Below are 12,257 nucleotides of genomic sequence, written 5' to 3'. Positions count from 1 at the left end.
GTTGTTTGGTTTGGCAGTTGTACAACTGGATGTGTGCAATTTAGTCATCCACAAGTGTGGCCAATTTGTTTACAGATCCGGAATATTGGGCGAACAATCTATTACTGTGTTTAGGCAGCATTTTTGTCATCTCCTTCTGGTCTTGCAAACGTCTCCAATTGTCCCAGACAACCAGCATTAGAACAAGGAGAAGACGTGGCCCCGGTTATAATTCCAGTCCTATCTCCTTGTGACCTTGAACATGTCATTTTGTCTTCCTGTGATCCAGGCAGCAGCATTAGATTGTACGCTCAGCTGGATAGAACAGAGATTGAATGCTTCTTTGTATATTGTTTTGTAAAATAATAAATGTGCTACATAAATCAGGAATAATATTAAACGGATCAGAGATAACTTTCTGTTCACCCTCCATGTGGCCCTACATATGCTTTGCTGTACAATATATTTTTAAGAATGCAAACATTTAGTTATTGCACAAGATAACTCTTCCCATGGGTAGAAAAATTATATAAAAATATAAGCTCTAGCAAAATAATCATTTAGCAATATTGTTTATCCCAATTTTTAATTTACTAGTGATTCCAAATGAAGTTATTAAGTTAAAGATAAGCAGAACAAATATTCAGGTTTATTTTGCAGATCAGTGTCCAGTGATAAATGTATCACAGTGAGTGTTTCCATTCATTCATACACACTGAAACTTTAATGATCTGTATTAAGCTTGGCGTTTCTGAAGGCACAAATAAAAGTAAGCATTTTCACATACTAACGTAGCAGATTATTTCATTTTCTTAATTATTATTCCGATGAAAAATGGAAACAACTATTGGTTAGTATGGTCGTTTTTGACACACACAAAAATTAACTGAGGTCGCCCTCTTCTGGCTGAAATGTATAATGACACTTTAAGTCTTCGTTTAAAAAGTATTTCATATCTATAAACCCAATTTGTTAAATTCAAAGTTTCTATAAAAATCTGTCAAAACGTTTTTCTTTGCATAGTGTCATGGTTACAAAATGATTACTTTCAAACACAAGGATTTATTTGTAACTTGCATGAATATTTTTCAGGTGAATTTTTAAATCACAGGTTTTTCATATAATGTAATTAACCAATAAACATACAGCTCAGGGATTGGTTTTTCTTTTATTAATTAGTGTAACTTTATTCTACTATAGGAGTACCATCAGAACTTGCTAATATATTTAGTTATCATAGATTGTATGATTTATCATTTATTGTCAATACAGACAGACTGACAATAATTAGAATTCACTCTATAGTGTATGTCACTATTCATCTATGTTTATTTATTTTGGGCTTGATACAGTGTGTGATTATCTGTTTTATACTTGATTCCCACTGATGTGTGTTTTTATTTCAAGATTCATAATTGATGTTTTATTTAATGAATTTATGATCCACCACGTATACAACCTCACAGTTTTATTATTGGGAGCTTAGTGTTTTCAGTCTACAGTGCTGTTTTCTGTTTTTTTTCCTTTAGTGTAATTTTTGCGCCTGATTTTTTTTTTTAACTGCCCTTCACTTTCTCATTGTCCTTCTCCTCTTCATCCAAATTGTCCTATTTTATTGTGCTGTGTGCGCTATAATCACTATAATTAGTAGATTCTTGCAAAAAGTATAATCATAATATTGATTGCTTTTTGTATCATACCCCCACCCAATAACCCCAATAGCAGCAGGACAGTTCTGATTTGCTTGGCCCGAAAGGAGAGAGGACAATTTAGTCATGTAGTGATGGGAAATTGTGGGCATAATTGAAATTATTGGTGGAATACTGGGCTTAATTTATCACCTCCAATGTATTGACTTGATAACACAAAGGTATCCGTACGCAGACATTATTCTTCCAAGACAGTGAGCAAAGAGTAGAATACAAGCTGATCTGTTTCTCTCTATCTCTCAAAACTATCATTGACTGTATTTGTACAATTTCAATAATAGTGAAGATTATACAAAATAACAAATCAGTTACCTTACCTGACACATAGGGGGGAAGTTACTATTACCGATATTACGGTAATAATGTGCGTAAGTACATTGAATACAGTAATTTCAACGTCTGCCTTTGGGCTTCCCAGTGGCCTGTTCTCTACATTAGGAGATCAGAGTAGCAGAACAGCTTCTCCAGTGGCATCCTTACACTTGCGTTTATACAGCTGCAATTTAAAACACACATCGCTTAAGATAGATGCACCTTTAAATCTAGTATACAGATACGTCCATCACAGAGATGTGGCCATTATCATCATCATCATCATCAACTCGGAAACTTGCACCAGGCCTATGGGACGCACAAAGGTATGACTCCTAAAAGGGTTACCTTAATGATACATGTAAGTCAAAATTGGGTACATCTTTAAGAGGTGCGTAAATGGACCCAAGTATGAGATACACTCAACTCAAAATATAAGTTGTGCACATGCGCAGTGCGGTTTAATTTTTTACGTGGTGCAAATAGCCTACTCTAGTGTTTGCCTGCATTATAATAAAACTAAAAGTCAACACAGAGCTCTTTAAAAATGAAATTCTCCAAAAAACATGTTACTTTGCAGCAGAATTCTTTTTCCAAACCCGAAATCGTCTGTTTTGCTCTAAGACATGTAAAGTATGTTATCCCCAAGTGATCCAATGTACAGCTTCCCTGACAACCTTCTTCACACTTGTCTTAGTTATCTGTGTTGTATATATGTTGTATAGAATTCAAGTTGTAAAAATAACTTTGGCATTATTGGTATTACAATGCATTATATTATATCATGCTGATATTAACTGTACACTCTGCACACTTTGGAAATTTGTTAAAAGTATACTTTAAAGTGGAAGGAGACCCCAGAAAATACTTAAATATGTTCTAAAGAAGGAAAACTATATCGTCTTTCCTTATATAACAAAACAGTTCTGACTAATCAGAAAATTAATAAAAAGTAGCTCAGAGGTTGGATTTTATAAGTGCAAGGAGGGAGGGCGACGTGTAGGGGGAGGCCTCAGTTTTGAAATATTTAGTATTAAAGCCCAAGATTGACATATGTAATTTTGCCTTGAATAATAATAAGATAAAATACTTGGGGGTTTATATCATACTTACCAACTTTTTGCAGTTGGTGTCCGGGAGCCTCTCTGGGGGAGGCGGGCGTGTGGGGGGCAGGGCTCCGAAATCGCATCATTCCCTGAGAATCGCAGTATTTTGGCCCTAATTCTGCCCACTTCACTGGGAAGTGGGCAGATGCGGGAGATTGCCACACTCTCCCGAGAGTTCGTGAGACCCATCCGAAATGCGGGAGTCTCCCGGACATTCCGGGAGAGTTGGCAAGTATGGTTTATATTGTACATAGCTACAATACCCTCTATGGAGAAAACTGTGACCAGGTCCTTGCATCCATAAAGGTAGACCTATTTAGGTGCCAGAAAATGATTATCACATGGTTAAGAAGGATTGTGGTGATCAAAATTAACCTGGTGCCGCAACCACTTTTCTTGTTTCAAACCCTACTGGGCTGGGTACTTAGCCCTGGTACACTGGCCCTGGTACACTGGCCCTGGTACACAGGCGGTTTATGGAATTTATCTGGAGGAAGCATCTGCATGTATATAAAAGAAAATAAAGTATCTGGTACCCATATACTAAATGAGATATACAGCTAATTTTCCCTGTATGTGGAGAGGCTGTGGGTTCAGGGGTTTCATTCCTCCATATATGGTGGACCTGCATCAGAAACTTTACATTTGGAGACATTGAGTCCAAACTTGTCAGTAACAATATTAAGTTTGCGATCTATAAAAACCCTTGGTCCTTGGCTACTTGTGGTGGTCGAGACGGATGGGATTTCCTTCCCTTCCCTTGTCCTCCAGACACGAGTCAGGTTCTTTTCTGTTCGGATATCCGGTGGTCAGGAGATAAATACTTCAATGAAAGGGACAAGGATTGGTCAAACAACTTGGGTTTATTAAGAATGCGTTAAGAATAATTTTGGTAAGCCACCGCGCCACTGACCCCTTCAGCTCAATGATAATGGCAAAATAATCGTTTGATCAACATAGAGCACAATAGCATTTAACATATAATATACATCTGGTGAGTATAAGGCACAATAGCTATAACATCTTCAATATCAATAAATCAATTTTTAGGTAAATCACTTAACATTAACATTCATCTAAAACATTTGGTGCACCAATATTATCCCTGGTAACGTTACCATATTTTACACTCAGTTCTGGGTTGAACTGTGCACAGGAATTTTGTAGTGTTTAAATATCCTGTAGAAGTTTCCAGAAGGGTTAATAATCCCGATTAAGTCTCTGTACTTTCTCTCTAAAAGGTAGATGTTAAACTGTAGGCAGTGTTAAAGATTATAACAAAACACAGGACTGTTACTCAATTCAGTCACAAGATGGCGCTGTTCTCTCATCACTCTTCCTTCTGACGCTGGGGTGTGTGCAGTACACTGCAGGCTAGGATTTTACCTTGAAAAGGTTCTGCAGTTCGTAGAGACTGTGTTGGAAGCCCCACTGTGTGTCCCCAGCCGTTCTCCAGCCGTGTGTGCTGGCAATGTCACCAATTCCAGCAGCAGATCAGTCTCTCATGTCAGCTTCCCCTTTCTTGTTGCTATATCACACACTCCTCCTTTATGCTCATCCTCCTGGGTACATCCTTTCAGTTCAACTGTCAACTGTCATTCCCACTGTGTCTTCCTCAGCCTCTAGTAACCCCTTGTAGCCCTGCATTTTTAAAAGCGTTTATGCACTTCCTCTGTGCTGTTTAATAGGGCTTTGGGGCACCACATTCTGAAGAATTAGACAAGCAAGCAGGCAAAACTGGCCGTTCAGATTCTTATCACAGCCAAATGCTGATGGCCCGTCATTGAAAATACCCTGAGGCATTTTTGGTGTGCCATGCACACTATGCAAACCAAGGGCTGGCTGGGCTGGGGGGCAGGGGGGGGCATCTAATCCTCGAGCTGGTGAACTAGTGGCCTACCTTGGGCTGGGTCACTGGGCTATCTGCTTTTTTTCCCTTTAAAATGTGCATAAGGGACAGCTGAGCCAATTCTCACCCCATAGGCTAACATTTGCCGGCCAGCCCCTGATGCAAGCTATGGCAAAAAGTAAATGCTGTGCATATAGTCCCTGTACCCAGTAATACAGTTCAGGATGTAATTTGCGTAATAATGTTACCAACAAGATGTTGTATTCCAAGTAATATTCAAGATGGAACAATATATAATATGTCAAGTAACATGTACAACAAGATAAAAAAAAACTAAACAAATATACACAACAAATTCAATATGGGCCTCATTTAAAGTTAGGAGCAAAGCAAAAACAAATGTGGAAATTTGCATATTAGCAAAATCATGTTGCACTTCAGGTGGGTGGGGAAGGGCAGATTAAAATGTGTGGACAGATTTAAATGTAGCAAAACTGTCTTGATCCTCTATGCAGATAGGACAGCCTGTTGACCTGGGAATGCAGGGTGAAGCAGAGGTCAGTCCTTGCAGTGAGTCTGAGCTGGGAAGAGAGACAGGAAGGAAGGAGAGGTGTGTGGCAGCAGCAAGGGAAGGAGAGAGGTCTGAGAGCAGAGTATGCTGGAAAGACAGAGTGTGCTGGCTGACACAGAGACAGCAGAACTATAAAAGAAGCTGCTGGTTATAATATGGCATAGGAGAGGATTGTAGCAGAATCCCTTCAGAGAATAAGCTATTAAACAGCATGAGGTAGATTACACAGCAAAGCGAGACTATGTGCGGAGAGGGGGACTCTGCATAGGAGCAGACAGGGACAGCTAGCAAGATCAGGCTTACCGGTAGCCATCATCAGTCCATGAAACAAAAGAGTCTGAAACCTTCATCTTCATCCAGAGGAAAAGAGATAAGTAATAACACACCAAACATTATTGCTGCATTAAGAAAAGAACATTATACCTCTAATCTTCATGTTAGACATTCTAACATTGATCTGTGCATATATCAGAGATCTAATGCAAGTTACCACTAAAGACACCCAAGTAAAGTAGCCCAGGTTACCAGCATTTCTACAAGTGCACCAAAGTTAACTAGTTAATCTCACAAAATATTTAATATTGCCAGGACTGTGATTATTGTGTCTGTGTGTGAGTGAGTTGTGGGAAATTTTGGGCTCAAGTGAATGCACGTGTGGTGGCCATCTTGTTGGTTCGTTATTACTATTCGCCCTGCTGTTGCCTTTGATTATTATCTGACCCATTGTCCCACTTATCCCATCCAGAATCTCCCCATATTTAAATCTGCCTTTCCCATTTATTACCACAAAATAAACACCCAGTTGACTGTTTGTAACCACAGTGTGTGGTCCATTATTATTCTGACGGATATTGTGATCAGGTACAAGGGGTTTCCCGAGACCTCCCCTGGTGGATTCAGTCACAGTCCGTACCCGACCACATTGTGTAGAATACTCGGGTGGAGGCACTGAAGAGAGACAACATTTCACCACCCCTATCAGAATGCTAGGTAAAGGGGTGTTACATTGGAGGCACTGCTGAGATCTGTGGTGTCAGACTCTGAGCCACATAGCGACAGCTGCTATGGCGGGAAGAAGAGTTCTCATGGTGTGAGGTCAGAGGGACAGTCCCCGAGTGCAGTCTGTGTCTGTGTTGAGATGTGAGAGATATATCAGTTCAAGTCGTAATAGAGCACTGCAGCAGGTTCAGGAACTTGTTCCCTGTACTATGTACATCATCAGTTTATCTAGAGCCACTAATTCTGCAGCGCTGGTCAGAGAAGCCATTCACATGTACTATGTCAACTAATGTCCCCAACAAGATGTAATATGCCAAGTAATGAGCCCAGCAAGATTTCATAGGCTAAGTAATGCCAAAGTAATATGCCGAAGAAGATATATGGCAATATGACGAGTACTGTAATGTGCCCAGTAATATGCTCAGTTATGTGATTTATAGAAATATGCCTAGGATGTGCCCATAAGATACCATGTGATGTGCCCAGCAGTTATTTAGCTCTCACAGCTGTGGTAGCATGAAGTGACATTAGGAAACCACAGGTTTTTAATTGTCCACTGGCTGTGACCAATTGAAGCTAGTTGAGTTCTCACATTACCTCTATGACAGCGCTGCTGAGTCACCGATCCTGACAGTTAACCCCCCACCCCCTATTACTCCCCAATTTGGCGCACTCCTTTCCTACCATAAATGTGTTAAACAGTTATTTTAAAAAGCTTGTCCTGGAACATTCGTGTTCTCATGGAAGATAATATATATATTATATATTTTTATTATCATTTAGTATCAGTTGTAAAAGTGGAGATGGTACTTGTAGCAACCAATCAGATCAGAATCTGTTTGGTTGCTACAGGCAACATCTCCACTTTTTCAAACCCACAGTTTAGTAAATATACCTCCTGGGAGGACTATAGGTCATTCAGTATTTTTGCTGTAATGTTATTAATATTAGTAAATTATTTTATTTCTTATTTAGAGCATAGTTTGTTTTATGTCATAAACCCCTTTGTGCCGCTTTTCTTTCTAAGCACTTATCACATTTTACACACTAAAATGTGATAACATTGGTGTTTACATCTTCTCAGAGTTATGTGTCAGGTTCGAAAACTAAACATAGAAGCAGATAAACAACCCTCACCATGATTTATAGATTACACTCCTATTACTAACAAGATCTGAAGCACAATTCATATGTGACTCCCCTGGCCTGAACAGTGTTGCAGCTCGTTTCATCCTTTTTGCCAGAGCAGCTGTTGTTTCTACTAAGTCATTTTTATTTGACTGAGTTTGTGCAATCATTGGCGAGAAATGGGTTTTACTGAAATGAGAAGTTCCAGAATTCGATAGTTACGGAAACTGGAAAAGTAGAAGTAACATTTATCTTTATCTGCTTTTCAGTGAAAATCTTCTTATAGCAGTCATAGTAAATAGAGTTATAGGTCTAATCTCACATAGATCTTTTTTTTTTCTTAAACAGCTAATTTTTTAAAACTTTAATGAATTTTATGCTGATCACTGACGACATTTTTCCAAAAGTTCCTTCCATAACTCATTGCTGTGTTTGCATACCCAGCCTGGTTTCTGCTTGATTCCATGCAGAGTGTAACATGATCTCTGAGTCTCAGTCAGTCAGTCACCAAGCTCCTCAGTGATCACATGAAGGTAGAGGAAAAATATTGTGCATTTCTTCTATGACCATACATGCTGAAAGTGAGGTCTTCCTAAGCCTCTCTGCTTACTACACCCTATGTCATGTGGCTGTGGTTGCCATGGTAATCATGTTACACTTTGCAAACTGTAAATCATTAATAGCAGCTTACATCAAAACTGTTCCTCTCCAAAGAACCCAGTTCTTTGGAGAGGAACATAAATGAGAGCTGTAGAGATATTGGGAGCGTCAAGGGAGAACTATAGTAAAATGGTCTACTTCCATTACCATTACCATATTGGTGTCTCATTGGCAAATAAATACTGTTTTTTGGGCCTGATTTATTTAATGGAAGCAACTTAAAAGTGGATATTAATTTTAAGAGCGAGGCACAAAAACAATACAGAGATGGTAAAGAATGTAGAAAGGAAGAGGTTACTTGTTTCTCCCTTAGACAACGGCATGTACTTAAAATCTGATCAATTTTCAGCAAATGAAATGTTCTTTATTTAAATTCCTTAATATGTCCAGAAGTTTGAATAAATATTATTCCTTTTATGTCTTCAAAAAGCACTTGTTACCTGTTATGTCTTATTGTATCACTCATGACAGTAAGGCCTTCATCCTATGTCATTACTATAAGTAGGCGAAGAGCATGACCCCACTTGTATTAGTAAGCGAGTGGTGTGGTCATTTGTTGATTTGCGAATGCATGTAATCGTATTTTGGAATGGAGATAGTCATAAGGATTAATGTTCCTTGTTGTGGATGCAGTAGACACAAGTGATCCACTAAACACCATATACCGGGCATACAAGGTGCCCGGCCACTATCCACCGTCTGCTGTATGCGAACTCTGCTGTATATATCAAATGTCTGTTAGCATTCTGTGATCGCTTTGGTTTGATATGTCTTCCAGGTGAAGCCGACATTGAGAGTGAAGAAGATGACGATGATGACGATGATGACTGTAAGAAATCTTTCATGGATGAAGTAAGATGAAGTTACATCTTTTAGCAACATAAATAATTTACGTGATATTCTTCACTTGTTCTTACCGGGATTTCTGGTGTCTTTGGCCTCATTGCCTCAGATGGGAAACATGCCAACTAGATGCTGGTGGGGGAGTACTACCCTTACTTCCTTCAATGCACAGAACTGAACTAGTTTATGTGAAGTCATGTGATCTCCCAGAGACAGTCTGAAGCCTGCACTGTCAAATGTCAATTTATAGGACACTAGAAAATATAAGGGAGGTCTTTTAAATGACTACTATTACACTACACATTGGAGCTGACAGACAAAGCAGCAGCAGCCTTGTAATAGATTGGGGTGGCAAATTGATTTTATCTATCTTACCCGGGTGATCATTGATATAAAAGTAACATGGACTCCTTAAAATATGACAGTCTGGAGATCTAGAGGCTACAAAGGTTATTGTATAAAAAGTAACCAAAGTAGAAGTAAATCGTCCCTCACTTGGTGGTAAATAAACTACATTTTCTATAAAGACTAAGGCCAGTTTTATCTCTATAGCAATACGACTATTATTTTCAGGAGTTATACAGTTATTAACTGAAACAATATTTTATAACATTGATGTATGATGTCATGTTTTGTTTTCATTTAAACAGTTATGTATAAAGCATATAGATAATATAATGAATAATCTAATCTACAGTAACCATTACTGTAGCTTCTAAAACTATTTGAAGTCACAAGCTTTATATAGCCATGGTTCCTTAAATCCATACTTGCCAACTCTCCCTGAATGTCAGGGAGACTCCCCGAAATAGGGGTGATCTTCCTCACTCCATGAAGAGTCTGGCATTCTCCCTGATGCTGAGCCAGTACAAGACGTGGTTGGCTTCGCCATCTGTGGCATGATGACACAGTTCAGAAATTGTATCCTGTGTCCATGTATTGATGCCTATGGAGGTGGCCATTTTCATGTAGACCAAGATTTAATCAAAGACTGACAGGTAAGACAACATTACTTCAGTAATGAAAGACAGAAATGTAAAAGACAATTCATTCTCTAGAGATTCATTAGCTGCTTTTCTTTAACGCATACTTGCCTACTCTCCCAGAATGTCCGGGAGACTCCCGCATTTCTGGGAGACCTCCCGGGAGAGCAGGGCAACCTCCCGGTTCTCGTCCCCGCAATAGATAAGTGGCACAATAGATAAAATTATGCAATTCCTCAAGCCCCATCCCCACACACCCACCTTCCCCAGGATCTCCCTGAAGCCAACAAGGAAAAGTTGGCAAGTATGCTAGAATCCTTATAACAATCCACCTAGGGAGACTTTACCACAGATATATTGAATGTAGAAAACCTCACTATTATTGCATGCAGTAAGCAAGAATTCATTTTTTTTATTATTATTTCGCTATTCCAAAAGGCTTTGCAGTCGCTGAAATGTGAAATTTGTCAAATTAGTTATCTCTCTTATAGAATTTGATAGTTTCATACCAGTAGACATGCTCGTGGAATTTCACTTCTTAAAACCAATGCAGTGCTGTTTGTTTACACCACAGAGCGAGCACTGATCTTTATCTTAGCAAGCCGGTTTCCAGCCATCTAAAAAGGACTGAAGTGCATTAAGAATTATTATCAATAAACTCAAGTACTGTTTCTCCTGGAACGGTGCAATGTGTCACTTCTGGCGGCTTTTGCCAATAACAGCAACAGAAGTGCCAAAGACGTGATACTTAGCGGTTGGTCCTGCAGGAAGACAGACACAGCTTCCTGACTTTAGGATATTTCAGCTGGAGAATGGACAATTAAATGGAAGTGCCTCATTTTTTATTTCATGGAGAAAATGTTAAACAAATGATGTCATACAATAGAATCTATAGAAGGTCGTTAGAAGCTGGAGATGAGCTAGACACGCTTTGCTATATAAAAATGCAATTAACACAGGTTTGGAATTTATTATACAGATTTTTTTTGAATAATTTATGTTATTTCCTCATCATCATCATCATCACCATTTATTTATATAGCGCCACTATTTCTGCAGCGCTGTACAGAGAACTCACTCACATCAGTCCCTGGCCCATTGGAGCTTACAGTCTAAATTCCCTAACATACACACACACACACACACAGATTTTCATAGGATGGGAGGGCTAAAATTTCAAAAAATACATTACATTACATTTGAAAATTGCCCATCTTCCCACCCGTCCTTTAGATGTGCTCCTCATAGTGACTATACAATAGAATGTTCAGTGATCATGTCTGTGCGGATTATTACCTAAAAGCAGCAGTTATTTTCTTTTTTATTTCTGCTTTTTAACAACCAAGAAAATTGAATTATATTTCATCATTAAACTATCCTGAACCAATGTTTAACTTTGCTGTTTGTGCTTTCGGGATAGAATACTCACTTTAGATACGTCCCACACTCGGCACACAAGAGCTGATACATTAATATCAATTAATATTTCATGTAACTGAAGTGCACAATGTAATTACACATGCAGGATGTTCAGATGGTTCATGCTATCTGTCCTCAGGACATTGCTCTAGTTGTATTATTTACCAGGCTCTTGTATAATCAGGAAGCCATTGTTCTTGGAATAGGACAAACCGGGGAATTACTGCCGATGTAGCTAGTAATGAGCTTGGCAGCGTAAAGGGAAACCCTAAGTAAGTGCACCCCTCAAGCTGACGCAATTCGCCCAGGTGCTCCCACACCTACCACTGACTGACTGAACGAACCCGGGTTCAATCAAAGATTTCATATAATACTTTTACATGAATTACTGAATTGCCCCCAGTTTACTCGAGGTATAGAGTCAGTGATAGGTCTGGGAGCAGGCAATTGTCACCCAAACGGAATGTCTCTAGTTCATACTTGCCAACTCTCCCGGGATGTCCGAGAGAGCTGGCAAATCTCCGCATCCCGCTACCGCTGTCACAAAATGACGCGATTCGCGGTGAATCGCGACATTTTGGCCCCGCCCCCCGCGGCAAAATGTCATTTACGTTGCCGGGGCGGGGACAAAGTGACGCGATTCACCTCCCCCCCGCCCCCTCCCGCCCTCTAGTCACAACCCTCTCCCGGGAAAGCACT

General features: G+C 39.4%; 1 protein-coding gene across 1 annotated transcript in view; it reads left to right on the top strand.

The window, feature by feature from the left end:
• PLCB1 (phospholipase C beta 1) overlaps positions 1-12,257 on the top strand; it is a 532,247-nt gene that overhangs the window by 387,938 nt on the left and 132,052 nt on the right. The window contains exon 15 of the mRNA XM_075203998.1: positions 9,092-9,165. Coding sequence (XP_075060099.1) covers positions 9,092-9,165 — 74 coding nt within the window. The remainder of the gene's footprint in view (positions 1-9,091; positions 9,166-12,257) is intronic.

This window comes from Mixophyes fleayi, chromosome 3 (genome assembly GCF_038048845.1).
Source record: "Mixophyes fleayi isolate aMixFle1 chromosome 3, aMixFle1.hap1, whole genome shotgun sequence".
Lineage (NCBI taxonomy): Eukaryota > Metazoa > Chordata > Amphibia > Anura > Limnodynastidae > Mixophyes > Mixophyes fleayi.
The sequence above is the reverse complement of the archived record's forward strand: the minus strand, read 5'-3'. Positions and strand labels throughout refer to the sequence as shown.